The sequence below is a fragment of the Mesoplodon bidens genome (assembly GCF_964165515.1).
Source record: "Mesoplodon bidens genome assembly, chromosome: 11".
In the NCBI taxonomy this organism is placed as follows: domain Eukaryota; kingdom Metazoa; phylum Chordata; class Mammalia; order Artiodactyla; family Ziphiidae; genus Mesoplodon; species Mesoplodon bidens.
Window position 1 is genome coordinate 83,368,066 of NC_138167.1, and position 25,530 is coordinate 83,393,595.

At 39.6% G+C, this 25,530-nt stretch overlaps 1 protein-coding gene across 1 annotated transcript; it reads left to right on the plus strand.

Annotated features, from left to right (window-relative positions):
• Positions 1 to 1,972: 1,972 nt before the first annotated feature.
• Positions 1,973 to 25,530, plus strand: NDUFA12 (NADH:ubiquinone oxidoreductase subunit A12). The gene is made up of 4 exons (XM_081248811.1): positions 1,973 to 2,156; positions 2,930 to 3,012; positions 6,671 to 6,758; positions 25,253 to 25,530. Exons 1-4 carry the CDS (start codon positions 2,071 to 2,073, stop codon positions 25,431 to 25,433), a joined length of 438 nt encoding a protein of 145 aa, XP_081104937.1. The 5' UTR covers positions 1,973 to 2,070; the 3' UTR covers positions 25,434 to 25,530.

Consider the following 25,530-nt stretch of genomic DNA (forward strand, 5'->3'; position numbering starts at 1 on the left):
TATAGATTTGTGGCTAATAAATAAAGAAGGAATGAAATTATTTAGGCAATGCTCAGCAGTGGCTGCTACAATCACAGAAAATGAAACAAGCAGACACCCTGTGTACTCCTTAATAGAAGGATATCATCACCTGTGAAAATATACTTAACAACTAAAAAAAGAACCCAGGGCTTCCCTGGTGGCACAGTGGTTAAGAATCCACCTGCCAATGCAGGGCACACGGGTTCAAGCCCTGGTCCGGGAAGATCCCACATGCCACAGAGCAACTAAGCCCATGCACCACAACTACTGAGCCTGCGCTCTACAGCCCGCGAGCCACAAGTACTGAAGCCCGTGAGCCACAACTACTGAAGCCTGTGAGCCACAACTACTGAAGCCCGCGTGCCTAGAGCCTGTGTTCCGCAACAAGAGAAGCCACTGTAATGAAAAGCCCACGCACTGCAAAGAAGAGTAGCCCCTGCTTGCCGCAACTAGAGAAAGCCCACACGCAGCAACGAAGACCCAACGCAGCCAAAAAAATAAATAAATGTATATATATAAAAAAAGAACCCAAATTTTGTCAAGCACCTAGGTTTAATTACTAACATATGGAAATACAGGGGATAAAGGAACACAGGGACACAATCAACAAAATCCAGACAGTGGAAACTCTACAGAAGAAATTACCAGTTTCTTTGTCAAATAAATTGGAAGGACAAAAAAAGGGGGTGGAAAATAAGGGAATCCTATAGATTAAGAGACATTTAAAAGAAAATCAACATACGGACCTTACTTGGACAAACTAAAAAAATTATGAAACGATTGGGGAAATTTGAACCCTCCTCAGAGGATATTTTATATTAAGCAATTATTAACTTTTTGAGGTGAGATAATGGTAATATGGTTATGTTTTTAAAACAGTTCTTATATATTGGAATAATTAAGATAGAGTTTTTTTTTAACAGGAAAACAAAAAAGCCACAGTTCAACATAAATTCCAATGTGACATTGGATTTTGAGCAACTGATAGAATCTAATAAAAGAAAATTTGATCCTAATATTTGGAGGTTTCTCTTTTGGGGTTGAAGATTTAGTAGCATAAAATTACATCTCTTCTCTGGGTCCAGTCTTATTTCTTGGTCCTCTCAAGAAATAATGTTATGTTTCAATTTATAAAACTCTAGACAATTATGAAAACTTTCAGTTATGGATTAGAATATAAATCTTATAAATCTTGACCTTTTTAAAGAAATGATATGGTAGACTAGAGTCTGGAAGAGCAAAGGATGGGATGAGGTGAAGGAAGTGACCATGTGCTAAGTTTCTCATCTCAAATAGTTGGGTATCAGAGACTTCCAAACTGACCAAACTGATGGATCAAGAAATATAGGTTTTAAAGCATATTTAAAGACGTAAAGTTAGCTGCTAGAAAATTGGAAATAATAGCGTTCATTTCATTCCCTTTATAAAAATTTAAATATCATGCATGGATTATTTTTCGAATACACTTTAAATATCTAAATTTTTAATTTTAAACTTGCAACTAAATCATTAAATACTTGGGAGTAGATACTTAATCTCGTACTTTTCTATTCCTCCTCCTCCTCAGTCGCCTACCACAACGCTGGTGTCGAATGTGCTTACTTCCGAATGTGCAGTATCATTTCGTGCTTAATATTGAATTCCTTAATGGTATCTTGTTTCTAAAGAATCTTGGCTCTAGAAAGGATTTTTGGAGTAGTCAGGCAATCACTTTAGATAAGGAAACTGAGGTCCCCAAAGGAGGAACCTTCACCTGGGAAAGCCTAGTTTAGGTGTGAGCTTTCTACTGTATGTCCTGCCTTCTAAATGCAATCTCTGAAAACTTTGCTTCGGAGGGAAATCAACCAACCGCACCTTTTCTGGAAAGCGGGAAGAGGCCTGACGGGGGAGCTCCAGACCCGCGCGCTCCAGACCCGCGCATGCGCAAACCACCTCCGCGTGCCGCGCGTGCGTGGGAACCTTCTGCGGTCGGCTCCCTGCCGCTGAGTGGCTGCTTCCCCCCGGTGGGTTTTCCGCAGCGCGCCGGAGAGGCGGGGCCTGCGGGACGAAATGGAGTTGCTGCAGGTCCTGAAGCGCGGGCTGCAGCAGGTCAGCGGACACGGAGGCCTCCGCGGCTATCTACGGGTTTTCTTCAGGTAAGCGGCCAGAACCATGCTTTTGGCCTCTGGGGCTGGACTTGCGCTGGCTGGTTTCTTGGAAAGTGCCCTGGGCTTGGAGAATCCGCAGCTTTTCTCAAGGACAGCCTTTGCCCGCTTCCCCTGGGCCAAAGTCTGTCTAGGGGTCTCCCGGAGACAGGACCAAAGCCGGCTCTAGAGACAGAGCCATGACGTGGAGGCGAGAGCATATGGGCTGCACCCCTGCTCTGCTTACTGGAGAGCAGTGAGCATTGCCAAGCACTCACTGCGTGACCTTGGGAAAGTTTTTTTTTTTCCCTCCTTCGCTGGCCTTCACTTGCCTTCCCTGTACTGTAAGGAGTTGAGCGAAGTGATCACAGTGAAATACTTGAGCTTCCAGATTTCCTGAAGTTTTTTGCTAACTCCATTGCCTCATGGCCTAGGGATAGTAGATAAAAGTAGTCTTGTAATTTGGCGATATTGCATCTATCTATTTAGTGTACTTCAGGCACATCAGTTAGGTCAGTTTCTCTTTTCTTGTGCTGTAATGGTACTAGGACAACAAGAGCAGGGATTCTGGAGCTCTTACCTGAAAGCTGATTCTCTGACAATGAGTGGCCGTGAATCTGGGGATGAACGCTAGAAGTATACAACCAGTGACCATACCCAGCACCTCCTCATTTTTCTAGCTGGCACAGCTGCCTATGTTTGTGAAAGTTGGTATTCTCACTTTATGTGTGTGTTATGAACAAAGAATCTTCCTAAAATGTCTGTTTTCTTTTGGACATTCCCAGGGCAAATGATGTGAGGGTTGGCACATTAGTGGGGGAAGACAAATATGGAAACAAATACTACGAAGACAACAAGCAGTTTTTTGGTGAGTTCAGTATTTTTTGGTATAAATAATGGGAGTGAGATTGGGATTTGATTTGACTTTGTTTTCTTTAATGTACAAGGAACTTTTACAAAGTACTTGTAAAAGGATGAAGAACTCAATAGAAAAAAGAAAAAGGTAATTCACAGGAAAAGAAAACTAAATGACCAACAAAGGCATGAAAACGTGCTCATCTTCACTTTTTTTAAAAAAAGAATACATTATTTTAAAAAATTTTTTATTTTTATTGAAATATAGTTGATTTACAATGTTGTGTTAGTTTCAGGTGTACAGCAAAGTGATTCACTTTTTTTTTTTTTTTTTTTTTTTTTTAAAAACCTCTGACCAAATTAGAGATTAAAGGAGGTTTTTTGAACTTTTTTTTTTTTTTTTTCCAGCAGATGTTGGGGATAGGAGTTTATTAATTTTTTATTTTTATTTATTTTTGCTGTGTTGGGTCTTCGTTTCTGTGCGAGGGCTATCTCTAGTTGTGGCAAGCGGGGGCCACTCTTCATCGCGGTGCGCGGGCCTCTCACTATCACGGCCTCTCGTTGCGGAGCACTGGCTCCAGATGCGCAGGCTCAGTAGTTGTGGCTCACTGGGGCCTAGCTGCTCCGTGGCATGTGGGATTCTCCCAGACCAGGGCGCGAACTCGTGTCCCCTGCATTAGCAGGCAGACTCTCAACCACTGCGCCACCAGGGAAGCCCGATTCACTTTTTTAATTCCTTTTTTTAATATTCTCTTCCATTATAGGTTATTACAACATATTGAGTATAGTTATCTATGCTATACAGTAGGTCCTTTTTGGTTATCTATTTTATATATAGTAGTGTGTATATTGTAATTACAGACTCCCGATTTATCCCTCTCATCCTCACTTGTAATTACAGAAATGCAGCTCAAAAAACAGTGTTATCTTTTTTCACCTATCAAATTTTGAAGTATTTGCCAATCTGATAAATTCCAGCTGGGGAAATGCCATAAGAATATATGGATTAATGCAGTCTTTTTGGAGGACAGTTGGTAAATTTTGTTAAAGTTTACATTGCACATATCTTTTGTCCCAACACTTCTAGGAATTCACCTCAAATATTCTTGCAAGACAAAGACACCCATTGCAGCATTGTTTTATTAGTAAATTCTAAAAGCCACATTAGTTGTGCATCAATTGGATAGTGATGAATTACACATTTTTTAGAATACTTTGTTGTATAGAAATATATCAAAGATATGTGTAACATGAAAAACTCTAGTTGCAGAACAATGTTTGATATCCTCACAGGGAGAAAATATATGCTTTTTTAAAAAATAAATTTATTTATTTATTTATTTTTGGCTGCTTTGGGTCTTCGTTGCTGCACTCGGGCTCTCTCTAGTTGTGGCGAGTGGGGGTTACTTTTCATTGCGGTGCACGGGCTTCTCATTGCGGTGGCTTCTCTTGTTGTGGAGCATGGACTCTAGGCACACGGGCTTCAGTAGTTGTGGCACGTGGATTCAGTAGTTGTGACTCACGGGCTCTAGAGCGCAGGCTCAGTAGTTGTGGTGCACGGGCTTAGTGGCTCCACGGCATGTGGGATCTTCCCGGACCAGGGCTGGAGGCCGTGTCCCCTGCATTGGCAGGTGGATTCTTAACCGCTGTGCCACCAGGGAAGTCCCCCACGCCATTCTTTTTAATAGCAACACTGTATTCTACTGTATGGAAGAACCATTATTTTATCAAAGTTTACTATTGGTAGACATTTACATTGCCTTCAACTTTTTACTATTAGAGACAGTGCTGCAGTGAACTTGCTTGTAACTATGTCCGCATTCACTTGTTTAAATATTCTAAAAATAAATTCCTATAAGTGGTGTTGCTGAGTCTGAGTATGCACATTTAAAATTTATCTATCTATCTATCTATCTATCTATATATATATATATAAATAATGAGATTGTTGAAGCCCAGCTCTGTCATTATGGCCTAACTCTATGAAACCTTTCCCAAGGTTTCCTCTATCTGCCTTCATATTCCCCTGCCTCATAAGATTGTAGTTTACTTTTAGTTTCTTATTCTCAAGATTGGTTTCTCTAATAAAAGAAACAAATCCTGGCTGAAATCTTTTCAATCTCTTTAATAGATAAATTCATGTTTAAATAGTGTTAGTTGATATTTTTTTATTACATGTTTACCTAGGAAAACTCTATAAATGCAGATTACATTTTGCTTATTGGCTTAAAATTCATTACAGGGATGAATTCCATATCCCTCTATGGGGGTGAAGGCAATGAGGAAGAGATGGAAGGAATTAATGTGTATTATGTACTTACGTGCCCAATACTGAACTAGGTGTGTGTGTGTGATATTTAAGTTTCATAGCAACCTTAAGATGTGGGTATAATCATCCACTTAAAAAAATTTATTTATTTTATTTATTTATTTTTGGCTGCATTGGGTCTTCGTTGCTGTGTACAGGCTTTCTCTAGTTGCGGCGAATGAGGGCTACTCTTCGTTGCAGTGCGCAGGCTTCTCACTGCAGTGGCTTCTTTTGTTGCGGAGCACAGGCTCTAGGTGCGTGGGCTTCAGTAGTTGTAGCACGTGGGCTCAGTAGTTGTGGCATGCAGGCTCTAGAGCACAGGCTCAGTAGTTGTGGCGCATGAGCTTAGGTGCTCTGCAACATGTAGGATCTTCCCTACCAGGGCTTGAACCCATGTCCCGTGCATTGGCAGGCGGATTCTCAACCACTGCGCCACCAGGGAAGCCCTAATCATCCACTTTTAATAGGTAAAGAGACTGAGTCTCATAAAACTTGCCTAATATACACTGATAATAAGTGACAGTCTGTATAGTGCAGGGAACTCTACTCAGTACTCTGTAATGGCTTATATGGGAAAAGAACCTAAAAAAGAGTGGATATATGTATAAGTGATTCACTTTGTTGTACACCTGAAACTAACACAACATTAAATCAACTGTACTACAATAAAAATTTAAAAAAAAGTGACAGTCTTCATTAAAATCCAGGTCTTTGCCTAACAGTTTTGTAAATTGTGGTTATGCTCTCAACTATTTCACAGAAAAATTTTAAAGAATGCAGCATACTGTTTTGATAACATGAGTTGTTCTACTTATCTAACCATCATATATAGTGTTTGCTTATTATGTAATAATCACCAATTTCCGAAAGGATCTCGTGGTTTGTTTAAAAATATTTATATGGAAGCACATAATTCAAGTGTGATTGCTGTGAATACATTTCTCCTGCCCCAGTCTTAGGAGGAGCACTTTTTCTCCTGAATACCCAGAACAGCTGGAAACATATTCCCTCCCCTTCCCTCTCTGATACCCCCTTGTAGGGGGAGCTGGGGGAGAAGTAAGGGTTCTCCACTGTGAAAGGGCTGAGCCCTACCCACAGAGTGAGTCTCAGTCCCCATGCAGGGATTTTGCTGAGGCGGCCACTAGGTTGTTGATAAAAGCTTGCCATACACTTCTTGGAGTTTCCCTTCAGTAATACACCCAGGGCTCTAGTTCTCTAACATTTCTCTTATGTAAGAGCATATAAAAGTTTTTTCTTAACAAAAAAGGTTGTCTTCTTTGATGTTATGCAATTATAATTTTTTAAAAAGGTGGTTTTTATTTCCTCACATCTCTCTAAACTACATTTTGATCTTTCCATCCAGGCCGTCACCGCTGGGTTATATATACTACTGAAATGAATGGCAAAAACACGTTCTGGGATGTGGATGGAAGCATGGTGCCCCCTGAATGGTGAGCTACGTCAACATTTTATTTTATTTCACTTGGCAATATTTGTTTCATTACACAAATATTTGTTGTATATCTATTCTTAAGTTATTCTTAAGTTAATTCTTAAGTTAACTTATTCTTAAGTTGATGTTGTTCTGAAAGCATCTGTCCCAATTGCGATGGCTTCATGACGAGTTACCCTAAAACTTAGTACCTTAAAACAACAATAAGTATTTATTTCATAGCTTTTGTGGGTCAGGAATTCAGACAAGCCACATCAGGGATGGCTTATCTCTGCTCCAGGATGTCTGAGGCTTCAAGTGGAAGACTCAAAGGCTGGATAGTAGAATCATCTTGTTACTGAATTACGTCCCATGGACCCTGATTTAGATGGACACAGCACAAGCTTTACTCAGTGGCCTAAGAATGGAGAAGTGGGAACTATGTTCACAGATCAACTTCTCGCCCAGGTGGCAAGAGGGATTTAATTTTATTGAGTAAAGACAAAGGGAGGAGGAGTGAGGCTAGTGATAGGGGGGCATATGCATTAGTCTACCGGGAAGGGCAGGGCTCCCCGCACCCTCAGGGTGTGGGGTGCCACTCCCTTTTGATCCTTTTTTGGTCTTTAATGTCTGGTCATGGCTGCCAGTAGGTGTGTCATATAATATGCTAATGTAGAAAAAATCAATGTATAATCAGACTCTGGGTCTGTTGGAGGTCAGATTCATTGGCTGGTCCCATCTGGTTCCATCTGGGTTATTGTTTGTAGCTTCCTTTCTTATCTCTGGACCCTTTAACTGAAGGATTTATGTTCACTCCTGCTAGAGGCAGGGATGAGGTGGAGTGGGGGTGGCAGGTTTTGAGCAAGGACACTCCTGCCAGAGGCGGGGGTTGGAGGGTTTGCGTAAAGACCTGGAGCAGCTCTGGCAACAGTCTGAAGGTGTGTTCACTCAGTGTCTGGCAGTTGATGCTGGCTGTTTAGCTGGGGGCGTGGCTGGGGTGTTGGATTGGAACACCCTCCGGTAGCCTGAGCCTGCTCAGGCAAATGCTCTGAGACCAGGCAGAAGCCATGTGGCCTTATCTGACTTAGTCTTGGAAATCATCCAGTATTGAGTCCACATTCCCTTGGTCAAGGCAATTAGAAAACTCTGCCCATGTTCAGCCAGAGAGGTTGCAGACTGTCTCTTGATGGAGGGGTGTCACCAGGCATCGGTTGGGATATGTAATCGTGTGTCTGTCTTTGAGGGAAAACAGTGTGCTCTAGTCTCACCTGGCCATAGTGAAGAGAAAGGCTAGAAGAACTCTGGCTCTGATCTTATTTGGTAGTTTGACTTAAAGCATTAATTCCTTAACCTCGCTGGAGCTTGGATTTCTCATCTGTAAATTGAGAGCCCCCAAATTCCTTAGGTCTCTAAAAACTGTGATTTTTAATATGCCTATTCTGAAATGAAATGTTAAATGCTCTTACTTGAATTACCAAATTTGTAATAAGCTATTTCAAAGCAAGTATTTATATCTATTTCACAGGTTGTTGGTTGATACACATTTAAACTCCAGAGAGCCTTTCTAGTTGGTCTAGAAAATCTCACACAAAAAAACTAAAAATAAGTATCAGGTTAGCTGTGATACTTCATTTTAGTTGAACCTGATCATCAGAAATAGTTTTGTGTTCTATTGAGTAGAAACTAGGATAATCTCAGAGTATTCACTTTCGCTCTGAAGGCTCTGGTAGGTGCATGTGGGTCAGGCATGTGACCTAAGTGAGGGAAGTACAGATGTGAGACAGCTGCGGGTATTAGGGACTGTACTGAACTGAAAAGCACGTACTCCATCAAAGAGGGCGGCAGCCTTGTTCACTCTCTCCAGTTCCATCAGGTAAGAATTCAGCCAAGGGCTCCTAGATATGATTTTTCAAGAGAAAGTGGAAATCTGTATTTCTTTGTGAGACTTCTTGTTTTTAAATGTTTATTTTAAAGATACTTGTCAGTTTAAATACAGCACTGTCCAATGGCACTTTCCGTTATGATGGAAATGTTCTATATCTGTGCTGTCCAATAGGGTAGCCACCAGCCCCACGTGGCCCGGAGCACTTTGAAATGTGGGTAATGCAACTAAGGAAGTGAATTTATTTTATTTAAATTGAATAGGCTGGGCTTCCCTGGTGGCGCAGTGGTTAAGAATCCACCTGCCAATGCAGGGGACATGGGTTCAAGCCCTGGTCTGGGCAGATACCACGTACTGCAGAGCAGCTAAGCCCGTATGCCACAGCTACTGAGCCTGCGATCTAGAGCCCCCGAGCCACAACTACGTAGCCCGCGTGCCTAGAGCCTGTGCTCTGCAGTAAGAGAAGCCACCGCAATGAGAAACACGCGCACCGCAACGAAGAGTAGCCCCCGCTCGCTGCAACTAGAGAAAGCCCGCACGCAGCAATGAAGACCCAACACAGCCAAAAATAAATAAATAGATTAATTAATTAAATCTATAAAAAATTAAATTAAAAGGATAAATTGAATAGGCTACTTGATTGGACAGAATAATTTTTTAAAATAGTATGTGAGGTAAGCAAAATATGTTTGTAAGATTTTGCCTACCTCTGGTCCACTACTTGGACTAATTAGAAGCATTTATTCATGTCGGTGATGTAGTTTGAAGACCACAATATTGGATTCTGTCTTTAATAAAACTCATTGGCTCTTAACATGAGAAAGCGGCACTGATGTTACATTTGAGGCTGGATTTTTGTGCTCTTTTTAATGGGAAATAATAACCTATGGTCTGTTAAAATCTGAGGAGCTGTGATTTTAGGTTTGGAGCTGTCTGCCTTCTCGAAGGGGCATTCTGTATATACGTTGGCACTGTTTGAGACCAAGATCTCAAAGTGGAGTGTTGGCTTTAGGAGGCGAGGTATCCTGCTAGTTTTCATTTGTTTGGTTGTTTTGGGGGAGGGGTTGGTCCTAAGAGTGTGTGGAAGGCCTGTGGGCTGTCGTGTTCAGATTGATGGCCATCTCCTTCAAAGCACCTATCTAGATTGGGGGCTGGGGGAGGGAAAATTATGTGGGCTGAAACACATTTTAAATTATTAAATAGTTGGGCTTCCTTGGTGGCGCAGTGGTTGAGAGTCCGCCTGCCGATGCAGGGGACACGGGTTCGTGCCCCGGTCCAGGAAGATCCCACATGCCACGGAGCGGCTGGGCCCGTGAGCCATGGCCGCTGAGCCTGCACGTCCACAGTCTGTGCTCCGCAGCGGGAGAGGCCACAGCAGTGAGAGGCCCGCGTACCGCAAAAAAAAAAAAAAAAAAAAAAAAAAATTATTAAATAGTTAAAAATCTGAAATGATAAAAGTACTATGCAGCCAAGCAAGTCCTTTTATATGTAAGATCTGAGATCACATAAAAAAAGAAGCTGAAAGCTGTAGAAGATGACATCACCTGCTGGGGTGATGCCTGAGGGCAGCTGAGGATACAAAGCTGAGTTTCTTTGTGGAGTGGAGCCTCCTAAGGTCTGAGTACTTTGATGACCCTTGCTTGTAAGGGAAGCTTAAAGGCTTGTGATGAGTCTTTGTAGGGAGAAGTGGTTCAGATAAGCTCAGCTGTTTGTTTCTCAGAACCCCCTTTGCTGAGTGAGTGCAATACATTGTAGAATTCTAACCTTACCTTTGACTTGATCCATGAATACATCTGAAGTTGGGTTGATTTATCTTTTATTAGAGAGCCAGGTATTATCTTACATATAGAGTAATGAATTACAAATACAATTTGTCATCTTTATTCATTTACATAATTATTGTGTACCTGCCAGGTGCCAAGAACTATTTTGGGCACTGGGGATACAACAGTGAGTAAAACAAAGTCCTTGCTCTCATGAAGGGAAGCAGAAAAACAAATGTGTTATATATTTTAGGCAACAGTAAATGCAAGGAATTCATAAAGGGATAAAGAGCAGTGGCCCTCTCTTGTAGGGGAGGTGGCTGTTTTATACAGGCATTAGGGAAGGCTTCTTTGAGGGCGTGACATTTGAAGAGGGGAGGAGTGGGGGGTGGGGGATAAAGAGCTCCAGGCAGCAGAAACCACTGGTGCAAAAGTCCTGTGTGTTTGAGATGTATTGCTTATATTCATAGGACAGCAATATGGCCAGTTTGGCTGGAATGGAATGAGTGAGGGGAAGATGTCAGGAAATGAGGTAGGAGAAATAGCTAGGGCTTTCAATAGCTACATCTACATGTAGATCCTGTAAACCATGGGTAGATCCGTTGGCTTTTTTTCTAAAGTTCTCTGGAAGTCACTGGAAGGTTAGGTAGGATGTGATCTGTTTTACAATTTTTTAAAAATTGGGGAAAATCCCAAACTTTTTGAAAAGTTACAAGTATTTGCATCATTTCAGAGTTGTGAAAATGATGTCATATCATGGCTGAATACTATAGAGTGTAATTCCTACAGCCAAGGACATTCTTCTACATAACCACAGTATAACCATCGAAGTTAGGAAATGAACAGTGATACACCCCTGCTGTCTAATCGTCAGACCCTCTTCAAGTTTCATCAGTTGTCCCAGCAGTGTCTTTATAGCAAGGGAATCTGGTCATGCATTTTATGTGGACCTCATTTCTCTCTAGCTTCTTTCACCCTGGTTTGGTTCCTCAGCTTTTCCTTGATTTGTATGATCTTAACACTTTGGAAAATTACAGGCCAGTTGTGTTGTAGAATGTCCCTCGGTATAGATTTGCAGTGTTTCCTCATGACTAGATGGAGGCTATGCATCTTTGGCAGGAATGTCACAGAAGCAGTGTCAGATTCTTCTTGCTGCATTCTATTAAATGGCATCTAGTTTTGATTTGTCTCATTACTGAAAATTTCTATCACTTGATTAGGGTGTGTGTGCCAGATTTCTCCATTCTAAAGTTACTCATTTTCCCTTTACAATTAATTGGCATTTTGTGGGGAGATACTTTGAGGTTATGCAACTACCCAGTTACTCGTCAAACTTTATTTATATCAATATGAACTGTCATTTTAATCAATGTGTTGTAATCCATTACTATAATTCGTTATTTTATTGCTCAAATTGAACTCAGTTTGACCAGTGGGAACCTGTTCGGTCTGCATTCGGGGTCCTTTTGAAATATCCCCCTTATTCTTGGAGCACTTTCTTGCTTTCTGACAAAAGGTGTTCCAGGTTCATCTTATATTTTCCCTGCCCCACCCATGAAAACAGCCATTTCTCTGAGGAGCCCTGTGTTTGTTTTATTTTCTGACTTGCTATTTTTCAGTAGAGAATAGTATTTAGAAACTAATATCTGAGTACAAGGTACGCTCATTGCTGTTGGGGCATCTCAGTGGACAAGCTCAGATGGCTGTAATGATTGTGTGTGTGTGTGTGTACATTTCGATTTCTATATCTCTCTTTTTCACATTATATATTGAAAACCATACGTTGACAGCAATGCCACTGAATCCAGTCCAACACTGCAGGTTATGTTCTAGTTTCCTCCCTTTCTGTATATGTATCTGTTTCTCTTTTATTTAATAGAGTTACTTATTTGATGAACTCCACTGTAGGTAACCAAGTTCCCATTGCTGCCTTCCCACCTCCCCACCACTGGCCTCCCTTCTTAGCTCACTTTGCCTCCGGCACCCCACATCAGCTTGCCACACCCCTCCCCCCATGTGGCTGCCCTCCTCTCCCCATTCAGGCTCTGTCACCTTACTGGGCTGGTGCCACACACCTCATCTCCGCCCCCCATGCCAAGCAAAGACAGATGCCTACCTTGATTGGCCCCACCTAATGGCTCTTGGACTCTGATTTAAATGTTTAAGGCATCTCTGTGATTGCTGTGAATAGAGGAAGGGAGCCTTGTGGAAGTAGGCGGAGTACTTAGGGAACTATTTATGTAGTCGTCTGGGCCAGCTCCATCCAGAGATGATGGAAGTTGGATAAGGTGTCAGTAATGTAGGTTGTGAGATTTGGAATTGTTTCAGTTGTCTACTACTGTGTAACAGATTTTTAAATTTTAGTTTAAAACAATAAACATTATCTCACCATTTCTGTGGGTAAGGAGTTTGAGTACAGCTTAGCTGGATGCCTCTGGCTTAGAATCTCACAAGGCTACAAAGAAGATATCATCTGGGGCTGCAGTCATCTCGAGGTTTGAATTTGGAAGGATCCACTGCCAAACTCATTCACATGTCTGCAGACAGACCTCAGAAAACCTGCTTCCGAGAACACTCATGTGGGCCTCTCCACAAGGCCACCTCATGACATGACAGCTGGCTTTCCCAGAGTTACAATCTGAGTGAATGACAGAGAGCACCCTAGATGGAAGCCACAGTCTTTTTTTTTTTTTTTTTATGCGGTACGCGGGCCTCCCACTGCTGCGGCCTCTCCCGTTGCGGAGCACAGGCTCCGGACGCGCAGGCTCAGCGGCCATGGCTCACGGGCCCAGCCGCTCCGTGGCATGTGGGATCCTCCCGGACCGGGGCACGAACCCGCGTCCCCTGCATCGGCAGGCGGACTCTCAACCACTGCGCCACCAGGGAAGCCCACCACAGTCTTTTTAAACCTAATCTCAGAAGCGACATCCCACGCTGCTGCTGTATTCAGTTTGTTAGAAGTGAGTCAGTAAGTCTAGCCCATACTCGAGAGGGGATTACACAAGGGTGTGAACACCAGGAGGATGTGGTCATTGGAGGCCATCTTAGAGGCTGCCTACCACAGAGACATATTTTGAAGTAAGATGGACTCAACAGGATTTGCTGATGGTTTGGATTTTGAGAGAAGAGCGTAACTTCAATGTTTTTGGCCTGAACTACTTGTGGCACATTTACTGAGAAGAGGAAGAGCAGGCAGGATGGGGGAAGCAGAATGGAAGGGGTAATCAAGAGTTCTCTCCGAGATGCCTGTTAGACAACCAAGTGAACATGGTGCGTAGACAGTTGAAAACACTAGTCCAGAGGTCAGAATAGAGGTTGGTGCTAGAGATAGGCCTTGAAATGGGATTTCACCTAGTGTAGTATGCAGTTTTCGTAAATCATTGGTAAAAGGTTTGAGAGAATCTGATCTTCAGTTAAATGTTACCCTGGAAACCAGATGAGATTGTATCAATCATATTGCTGGATAAAACTGATTCCTGACTGGTAAACTGCATCTAGATTGAGAGGCTTTATAAATGCCTGATGAGTTAGCTATGTTTGGGCTTCCCTGTCTTGCTGCTCTTAGAACTAGCTTGTCCCTTGTGGCAATGGCAATCCTGAAGCCATGCCCATGGAGTTGTTGTTAGTAGAGATGTCAGCTTTTGTGGACATGAAGCTTTTAAGTCAGGGCAGCTCCTGCACCTGCCTGATGTGGCTCATCTCCCTTGAGCCTGTGCTGTGTCACCTAGGGAGTCAAAGAAAATAGCTCCTGGATGGCTAGGTGGGCTGTCACCTGCATGAACTACTGCAAAGTCTCCCAGTGAGAGGAACACCTGATGCTTCCCAGCTGGCAAGCTGTGGTTCCTGTCCTCTGTCCTTCTGAGTTTTCTGGTGCCCAGTGTGGCCTATGATGGTCTTTGAGTCTGTTCAGTAGCTACATAGTCTCACCTGGGGAAGGCTTTCTCTTCAGAGCCATCAGTGTTTTTGGTAGAACCAGGGACCATCTTTAATGAACTTCTGTGGCTCACGTAACGTTCCCTGATCTTGTGGGAACATTAGAAATCTTGCGGGTTTGTCTGTTTTGTCTCAAGGCTTTCATTTTCTTTGAATGTGTCAGCAGTCGGTAAGGCTGTTAGGTCTACCAGTAGATAAACAAAAAGTACTCATGGTGGTGCAAATGTCTGGGATGGGCAGGGGAGCTACACAAACCTTGAAAATTAAAAAAAAATTATTGCCGAGAACCTAGCACAGCACCCAGCTTACATATAGTTCATTCCATTAAATGAATATTTATTGAGCACCCCACTGTATGTCAGGCATGGATGGGTTTATATATTCATAGTAGTGAACAAAATATATGATCCTCTCTTGGAGTTTGTAGTCACTTTAATGAGTACTAGCCAGTAGACTAATACTATACTATAACTTAGTGGCTGTTATTTTTCTTTGTTACAGTCCCTTCCTTCATTTATGGGGTCAGCAATGAGATTTTAATTTCTTCTTATTTAACTTGATTGAATAGAATATTCAAAGTATTTCAGTAGATTACAAGTACTGTTTTATACCACTTTTGATTGCCCTTAATTTTATCTTTAAGTTAGCTAATTGCTACCATCTATTCAGTAATGCTCAATAATCTTTCTTTTCATTTTTATGGTAGTAAACCAAGTAAGTAATCAGTATCTACATGAAACTTGACAAGATAAAATGTTGTTGAATACCGGTAGAAAGGTAGAAAGTTTGGGCTATTTTTTGCATAATAGTATAAAATTACTCTTTTCACCTACATCAGGAGAAACAAAGTTTTTTTTTTTTTTTTTTGCGGTACACGGGCCTCTCACTGTTGTGGCCTCTCCCGTTGCAGAACACAGGCTCCGGACGCGCAGGCTCAGTGGCCATGGCTCACGGGCCAGCCGCTCCACAGCATGTGGGATCTTCCCGGACCGGGGCACGAACCCGTGTCCCCTGCATTGGCAGGCGGACTCTCAACCACTGCGCCACCAGGGAAGCCCGAAACAAAGTTTTTTGTGTGTGTGGTTTGAAGTATTGGAACTCTGAAATCCTTTGAACCAAGTTAAAAAAGAAAAAACCATGGCTTGCCTTTCTTTACTGTGTATGTACTTTTTTCCCACTTGGTGGCACCTTCTGTTCATTTTAAGTAATATGTCTTTCCTTCCTCCGTGTAGTGCACTAGTCTCTCCTCATATATTACTTTTTCTTATTAAAATTAATGTTTAAATTACTCAAGTGATACATAAGTACTTTTTTAAAAAAAATTACAGCATATGTTAAAAAGTTTTTGCTTTTTTTTTACAGAACTTAATTTTGCCCTTGAAGATTTTTCCAGTGCCATGGTGACATTGATAACAGTTTTTCTCTTGTAGGGTTAATTTATTTAAGATACTTAACATCATTGTGGTCAGCTTTTTTTTCAGTTGACAATATGTTCTAGAAGCCTTGTAGAGGAGTAAGGTGGCAGATGAGGAGGATTACTTGGAGGTGACAGAGAAGAATCAAGGATGATTCTTAGATTTGGGGCTTGAGAGGTTGGGTAGATGGTGGTACCATTCATTCAGATGGGAAGACTGGGAGAAGGGTAGGTTGTGAGGGTGGAGGGTAGGAATCAGAAGCTTCTTTTTTGGATGTACTAAGTTTGAGATACCTGTCGGAAATCCAAATGAACGGTTGTGTTAAGTAAACAGCAGGATAGATAAATCTGGAGCTTAGGACAGAGGTCAAGCCAGCAAAGAAGAATAGTAGCTATTAGCAAAGTAAGAAGGAAGGCAAGAGAGGTTAGCATTTCAACAAACATGGGAAGTCTAACTGTATTGATGTTTGCTGAGAGGTTAAGTAAGATAAGGACAGAGAAGTGTCCACATGGGTTTGGCAATATGAACTTCATCGAATCTAAATGGAATCTGTTCTTGAAAAAGATGTGGAGAGATCAGAAAAGCTTAAAAGAATCTGTCAGGGGGCAGGGATAACCCATATACACCCCTAAGAGGCAACCACTGTCAACATTCGGCATATTTCCTTTAGTCCTTTTAAATAAATTTTTGTATAGCTGTTGTGTTCATAATCAGTCACTTTTATTTTGTTTCTTCTGTAGGTAATATAAGCAATCTTCCATGCTATTAAAACAGTCCTTATAATCATCATTAAAATATTTTTTCTGATTATAAAAATGTACAATTGTTATAGAAAACTTTGAAAATCCAGAGAAATACAAGGTACAAACAAAAATAAACTCTAATTCCTTGGCCAAGAAATAAGCACTGTTAACATTTTGTTCACCGATTCAGCAAATACCTTAGTGTCTGCTTTTGAGTAGAGAAGGAATGTTTTTAAAGGTTCACAGTGTGGAGAACAGGTTGTAGTTTATCGGTCACACCTTCTTTAGAAGAAGGTTTGTGATTAGAAATAACTATATATAGATATATGTGTGTATACATATGTATTTCTTTATTATACACAATATTTTGTTTCTCTTCCCCCTCCCCTCACTTAATATATCACAGATGTTTTCCCCATTTCACTTAATATTCTACTTGTCAGTTTGAGTGTTTTAGTATCTTAGGGGCTTTGTATATAGACAGGATTAATGGCAGTTTGGGTTTAAAATGAATATTCTATTTACTATAGCTGCAAATTTCAAAACATAGTTGTTCTTAAGCTTTGAGGTTCTATTTATAAATAGGATAACAAGATTAGTAAATTGAATATTTTTGCAGAAAGATAAAGAACAGTCATATTCTCTTGTTCTTTGGTGAATGTTTGATAAACTTTAATGGAAAGGATTAAATTCTCCTAAAGAGTTATCTCCATTTGCAAGTTTAGTTAATTACATCCCTTTAAGCATTTTAGGGCACATTTATAAATGTAATATATTTGATTTTTTAAATATCTTCAAATGCCCAGTGTAGGTAGATTAATGAACCTATCAAGCAAAATGTCCCTAAGCCCTTAAATGACTCTTGTTTATGCAAGCCAAAAATTTAAGGGTCCTCCTCAACTCTTTCTCTAATAACCAGCCTATCAGCATGTTCTTTCTGCTTTACTTTCTGAATATATCCCATGCCTGATACACCTATGGCTGTTACCCCAGGCCAAACCACAGTAATCTCTTGCCTGGACTTCTACAACTGCCCAACTGGTTTGCTTGCATTCTTACAATACACCAGTATTCCCAACATACTAAGTGATTAGGGTGATTATTTTAAAATGTAAGTCGGATCACATCAAACCTCTGCTCAGAACTCTCCACTGGCTTTCCATCATGGTGAGAGTTAAAATTCCAACTCCTTACATGGTCTGCAAGGAGTTGGAATGTGATCCTGGCCCTTCCAGGTCTGCATACACTGCCCTGTTCACTGCCCTGCTAACTTTTGACTTACTAGCCACATTGGTCTGCTGGCTTTTCCTCGAGTGGTGAGCACACTCCCACCTCAGTCACTTTGCACTAGCTATTTCGCCAGGTGTGGCATGGCTCATGCTCCTCAGACTGCCTAGCTAAAAGAGCCCTGTCCTTCTCTCACACTGTGTCCCCTTCCCCTGCTCTTGTTTTTTCCTTGGTAGCACTTATCTCTGCCTGGCATTTTATTGCATAGTATTTAATTTATTGTTTCTCCAACTACCATACTTCTTGATGGTAAGAACTTTGTTCACTGTTGTGTTGCTAATGCCTAAACCAGTGTCTAGCACATGGTAGTTGCTCAGTAAATATTTGTTGAATTAAAGGGGACATATTGTTTTACTTGAAACAACTGTTATTTTGCTTTTGGGATACAGTAATTTTATTTGCTTCTGGTAGCTGATCCAAAAATGGTATGTCTTGTCACTTCTTTTATAGCTTTTGTATGAATTTGAAGCTCATATTTACCTCTAAATTCCACCCTAACTTCAACCTGTCCTTTTTAGTACCTTGTCCCACTGAATTGTATCTTATAGTCTTTTAAAATATTATTTTCCTAAATAAATGGCCATCTCTCAATGCCAGAGAATATTTTCTTCTTCCTCTTGATGTATCTGCTTAATCTATCCTTTTTCAGGTAGTAGGTGTTGTGTAAAATACTCTGAACTGAATTAAAATGAGTGTTATTCAGTACAATGTGTTGCAAGCTTCTTTTCAAAATAGATCCTTCCTAATGTTTAGTTTATGCTCCGGAAAATCAGAATATAAGAGGCTATGTTCTAAGAAACTATAAACTGCATGTTTAAGTAGATATTCCTGTGTTACAGAATGTTACTTTATAACCTTTCTCTGTTAAAATGTGCTAATTATAAGCAGAAGACAAGATTGTTTTGATTTTTAAAATTCAGCTTTTGTTTAACACATTTCATTTACTATTCAGTGCTTCTGATTCTAACATTTTACAAAGATGAGTTGCTGGAAAATTTTATACCTGGAGTGTGGAAATAATGTATTACTTTTGGTGAACAAGGAACTACTCTTGATTCCAATTTCCAGAATAAATCTGTATTGTGTTCACAGGTTAGCAATGTATTGGGTTGGCCAAAAAGTTCGTTTGGGTTTTTCCATAAGATGTTATATATATAATATATGCTAGAGATAGTCATGTAGAAAATTTTGAGGTTTCTAGATTTAAAAAAACAGTTTGAACCTTTTCTATGTTTGTGCGGTGGAATTGTGCGTAGGAAAAATTTCCATTAAGGTAGACTGAGAGAAACAGTCTACGTTTGTGCGGTGGAATTGACGTAGGAAAAATTTCCATTAAGGTAGACCGAGAGAAACAGTCTATCTGCCACTAAAACATTTAGTACTTTAAAAAGAGTAATTTTTTTTTTTTGAAGTGATGGCTTAAAGTGGGATGAAATGAGGTTAGAAGTAGAAGAACCTACTTACAGTCTCAAATAAATGACAGATGAATTGAGCAGGATTTTAAAACCATCTCTAGCTGTTTTGAATTAGAAGGACTTTTCTTTCTAATAGCTTTGTTTTATCTTACAAAGTAGTACATGTTTATTACAGAAAATTCAGAAAATAACAAAGCAAATAAAAGTGACCTATTATCCTACCACACCAGGATAAACTACTGTTAATATTTTGATATATATTCATTCCATCTCCTCTTTTCCTATGCATATGTATCCCTTGTTTTTGTTTTTAATGTAAGTGGGTTACTTTTTGAAGAAGCATCCCAATTTTGAATCCTAGCATCACGATCATGGGCAAGTTATTTAGACTCTCGGTACTCTAGTTTCCTCATTTATTAAATTGAGATAATAACATCTGTCTCATAGAGTTAAGAATTAAATGAGTTAGTATTTGTAAAGTGTTTAGAACAGTGCCCATGACTTATAAATGCTATTTAGTATCATTAAGTAAATTAAGTAAATAACCTGCTTTTTAAGCTTAAGTATGGTGAGCATTTTCTCAAGTCATAAAATATTCTCTGTAACATAATATTTAATGAGGCTTTAATGTTCTGTCATGTGGATGTGCCCTGAGTTATTTAAGTATTCCCTATATTATTCTTGGTTTTGTTCTCTCCATGTTTTCAGTTATATATAAAGCTTAGGTCAGCATCCTTGTCTGTAAGCATGTTCTCACACATTCTTATTTCCTTATGGCAGATTCCTACAAGTAAAATTACTGCATCCAGAAGTGTACATGTTTTATAAGTGTTTGGTACCTACGGCCAAATTGCCTTCAATTTACATTCTCAGGGTAAATACATTCAGCTGTATATGAGTTTGATTTCTCTGTAACTTCACAAATACTGGGTATTATTATTATTTGTTAAAATCTTTGCCAGTTTAGCAAGTAAAAAGTTATATCTTGTTTTCATTTATATTTCCTTGATTAAACTTCTTTTTTGTTGTTTGCCATTTTTACTTTTTCTTTTTATGACTTATCTTTTAACATCTTTTATCTATTTTTCTATTGGATGTTTGACTTTTCCTTTCTGATTTGTAATGATAGATAAACTACTTTTCTGTTTGTTACAAATATTTCCCCGTTTCTTTTATTTTTTAATCTTGTTTTCAGAGTTTTAGTACATAAACACTTCAATTTTTATGTAGTAAAATTACCATTTTCTTATTTATGGCTTTGGCCTTTGATATTAAGCTTAGAAATGGTCCTTCATATTCTATAAATATCAATATATCTTATGAATATAAATATTCACACATTTGTATCAGTGCACTATTAATCTATCTGCAATCTATCCTGATATATGGCTGGGGAAACCTAATAATTTTTTCAACAAAATTAATTATCCTAGAATAATTTGTTGAGAAATGTTTACTTTCCCCAATGATTTGAAATGCCAAACTTACCTTATATATCCTTTAGTCTGGGGGACTTTTTTCTGTTTTATTATTGTACTTTTGTACCAAAATCTTGGTACAAAATTTTTGTGCCAATTTTTATACCATTCTAATGTTTGTGACTTTAATGTCTGGTAATACTGGCCTTCCTGATTGTTGTGAGTTTTCAGAATGTTCTTAAGATAGACTTGCAGCTGATCCTTAGAATTATAATTGTCAAACCCTATTGAGATTTTGATTCAGATTGCATTTAATTAAAAAGAATAATTACTGAGCTAACAAAGTTTGAGTTGGCTATCTTGTAGTGGACTGTCTTTGGTTTTTATTGCATTAAGTGTATCAGTCTTATCCTGTGGTTAGATGGATCTCAAGATTTTGACAGATACTTAAGTGCTATTGTAATCCCAACCAGTTTTCATCTATTAATTGTAATTAAGATCCTGATAAAATGTTCTCTTCAGCCATTGGGAAACTGTGTTCAAGCCTCAGTGTGTAACATACATGCTGTGGGACCTTGGGAAAGTCATTTCAATTCTGTTTCCACAATTTTAAAATATGAAATACTTAGTATTAAATAAGTGACTCAGTGATATGCATGAGAATGTTTCGTAAACTAAAGTGGGATGGAGTAATAATAGTTTTAGTATAACGAATATTTTTACCTCAAAAACCAATCTGGAGCGGGTTTTTTTTTTAGTCTATTTTTTGAAAAATTGAAAAATCTTTAGTATTTCTTGGCTCAGTAATGTTAAGTGAAAACATCTGAAACATGAACATAGGAGCCAGCCTTGATTCCCAAAATTAATAATGTATATTATCCAAGGAAAAGATTCAAAACTGCCTATATTTTTGTTGTTGTTGGTTGTTATTTGTTAATATTTTATTTCTGGAAATTTTCTGAAAGGGAAAATTAAACTTTTATCTTTGTTATTAATATCCATCTTAAAGACTGTTTTCATTTGCAGTGATTTTTTATTTTTTATTCTTAACATTTTTATTTATTTATTTATTTATTTATTTATTTTTGGCTGTGTTAGGTCTTCATTGCTGCGCGCAGGCTTTCTCTAGTTGTGGTGAGCGGGGGGGCTACTCTTCATCGTAGTGCGTGGGCTTCTCATTGTCGTGGCTTCTCTTGTTGCAGAGCACGGGTGCTAGGTGCGCAGGCTTCAGTAGTTGTGGCATGCAGGCTCAGTAGTTGTGGCTCGTGGGCTCTAGAGCGCAGGCTCAGTAATTGTGGCGTATGGGCTTAGTGGCTCCGCGGCATGTGGGATCTTCCTGAACCAGGGATCCTACCCATGTCCCCTGCATTGGCAGGCAGATTCTTAACCACTGCACCACCAGGGAAGTCCCTACAGTGATTTTTTAAAATCTATTTTATATGGTATATATTTTTATTTCTTAAATTTCCTATTAGGCTGTTTAATTCTTTCTTCACAAATAAATCCCTCCATTTTGTACTTTGAATGGCTAACAACCTCAAACTTAAGTGAAGTAGTATATTTTCAAAGAAGGGGAAAGTGTTCTTTTCCTCTTCCTTTCCACACTTTTCCTCATACACAACTGAGGATTGGATCAGCCACTTATGGGATTTATTTCCATTTGAGTTGTGTTGTATTTGTGATTTAATATTTTTGTTATTAAAGATATTTTGAGGGTTTCCCTGGTGGCGCAGTGGTTGAGAATCTGCCTGCTGATTCAGGGGACACGGGTTCGAGCCCTGGTCTGGGAGGATCCCACATGCCGTGGAGCAACTAGGCCCGTGAGCCACAACTACTGAGCCTGCGCATCTGGAGCTTGTGCTCCGCAACAAGAGAGGCCGCGACAGTGAGAGGCCCGCGCACTGCGATGAAGAGTGGCCCCCGCTTGCCACAACTAGAGAAAGCCCTCGCACAGAAACAAAGACCCAACACAGCAAAAATAAATTAATTAATTAATAAACTCCTACCCCCAACATCTTCTTTAAAAAAAAAAAAAAATTCAAGCCTTCTCTCTTAAAAAAAAAAAAAGAAAAAAGATATCTTGAGGACTTCCCTGGTGGTGCAGTGGTTAAGAATATGCCTGCCAATGCAGGGCACACGGGTTCGAGCCCTGGTCCGGGAAGATCCCACATGCCGCAGAACAAGTAGGTCCATGTGCCACAACTACTGAGCCTGCACTCTAGAGCCCGTGAGCCACAACTACTGAAGCCTGCATGCCACAGCTACTGAAGCCCACGTGCCTAGAGCCCGTGCTCCTCAACAAGAGAAGCCACTGCAATGAGAAGCCCTCATACTGCAACAAATACCCAACGCAGCCCAAAATAAATAAATTAAGTTAAAAAAAAAGGATATTTTGACACACTTGAATATATTTGAGTACTGAGTTTTTTCCAAAGTGTAATCTATTTTCATTATATTTATCTCTTTTGTATTTCTAACTTTTTGCCTTTCCGCCAGTCTCCTTATTTGTAGTCTCGCTGACTTTATCATCAAGTTTAAGTAATTTTATATTTTGTCCTGTAAGATAATAACAGTGATATAAAACTGAAGTGGGTCTGATGCCAGCTCAACACAGTTTTCTAGACAATACTCTTAGTCCATTAGCATCTTTAATTAATTGGAAGAAAAATGACCCAGATGAAAACCTGTTTTGCAAAAACTCTGGTGTGGAAATCTAAAAGGTATTATTTCTTTAGGCTTTATTTAATAATATAACAGAAGGGTTATATTAGCCTAGCATACTATAAACATTTTCTTATTTTATAGTTTCTTATTCTAACATAATGAGAATAAATAGCTGTTTAGTCATTCCCTGACTCTAGCCAGTAGCCTTACTGGATGACTATTTTCAGATTTTATGTGTTGGTGGTAAAAAATTTCTTTTAGTTTTCTTTCTTTCTTTCTTTCTTTCTTTCTTTTTTTTTCGGTCATGCTATGCAGCTTGCAGGATCTTAGTTCCCCAACCAGGTATTGAACCCAGGCAATGAAAGCACTGAATCCTAACCACTGGGCCACCAGAGAATTTCCCCTCAGTTTTCTTGAACATTTTCTATTTCTCCATGAGCTCTCAGTTAAGTAACTAAATAGGCATATAAAAGCTTTGGACTGTGGTTCCTTCAATATTTTAACTTTCAGGAGTCTCGATGGCAATTATTTGAATAAAAATCTTCTTTAGTTGCTTAAGCTGACTCAGATGGCAAACGTTAAATATTTCTGCTGTGCCTTAACTTACACAAAGCCCCTTGATACATAAGAGCCTTGGTTTTGACAGCTGATCCCGCCTTCGAGTAGCTCGTGGAGCCTGTCTCGCCACCACTGTCTCACTAGGTTTCAGAGCTCATGTTGGTAGTTGTTTATTGGTCCAGTTTCCTTTGGAGGATGTAAGAGAGAAACCAGCCCAGTGTGTACAGACTTCTTCATTCTTTATTGTGTTAGCTGATCATGATATAATTATCTTTAGACACAAATATAGCAGCAGTAATAATATTTTATCTCTATTCTCATAGGTCTTAGCCAATTACCTAGCTATATCTATCAATTACTGTTAGCAAATATTCTTAAACTTACATGGCATCATAAATTTTTCTCATTAGCTTTAGTCTTAGTTATTTTACTGAAACTTCCTCCACTTGCCCCTTCCTCTGTAGCTGGGCAGTCCTCCACCCACCCCCCTTTTTTTTTCTTGGAGCTGCAATTCTGTGCCTGTCACCTCTTTCCCTTTTCCCATAGGGTCATCTTTGTCTTGTGAGCTCTGAGTCTTGTTATGAATTCTCTCTCCCCTTCCTTTCCCATATAAATTCAGCTTGGCTTTCTGCTCACTTCTACTCTTTGTCCCTTGGACTTTGATTCTGTCTCTTCTCTGTTTTTAGAGAGACAGTTCTCTATACTCCAAGGAGATGCCTAGCTTTCTTCTTTAGGCCAGATTTCTGGCACCTCCAAGCAAACATCTTTTGATGAACACTTGAAGCTGAAACACTCATGAACTTTGGGCTGTGATTTAATAATTTTATTATAACAAACTGTGTGTCCTCCAGCGTTCGGACTTAAGCTTGGATTTAAGATGCATGCAGAGACCCTCTTCTTCAGCAGGAGCCTCATAGGTTTCAAACTAGAGCTTCATGAACCAGAGCATCCTGAGCATACTGAAACTCCGGAGTCAGCCTCTAGCATCTAATAGTAATACTGTACGTCATCAGTTCTAAAATACATTTTTATACGTAAAATTAGGATACATGTTATAATCAATAGTGTCACAGTTTACGTAGCAGCATTTTTTCTTTCTTAGAGAGACATAAAATAATGGTGTATCTTAAAATTGATGGTGTCCTAGATGTGATGAAATACAATAATTACAACAGCAATAGCTAACATTTGTTGAGTACCTACTATGCACAAGAATTTTTCTAGGTGCTTTATGTGTATTGTCTCATTTAATCCTTGCACCATTCTTAGTAAGAATGTTCAGATGAAAAAGCCCAGGCGTAGAAAAGTTCAGCTAGTTAGTGATGGAGCTGAGATTTGAGCTCAAGCAACACAGTAGCTCGAGAACTGCTCTCTTAACCCTCCTCCCACTACACTCTGCTGCCTCTTCATAACTGTCTTTTTTTCCCTCTTTAAGGCATCGTTGGCTTCACTCTATGACTGATGATCCTCCAACAACAAAACCACCTACTGCTCGTAAATTCATTTGGACAAACCATAAATTCAACCTGAGTGGCACTCCACAACAATACGTACCTTATTCCACCACTAGAAAGAAGATTCAGGAGTGGGTCCCACCTTCAACACCTTACAAGTAAAGACAACGAAAAACAATTTACATGTAAAATATGGGGCTTTTCCTGTAATTGTACTTCTGCTTACTGTTAACTTGATTAAAGTTATTTGATTAAACAA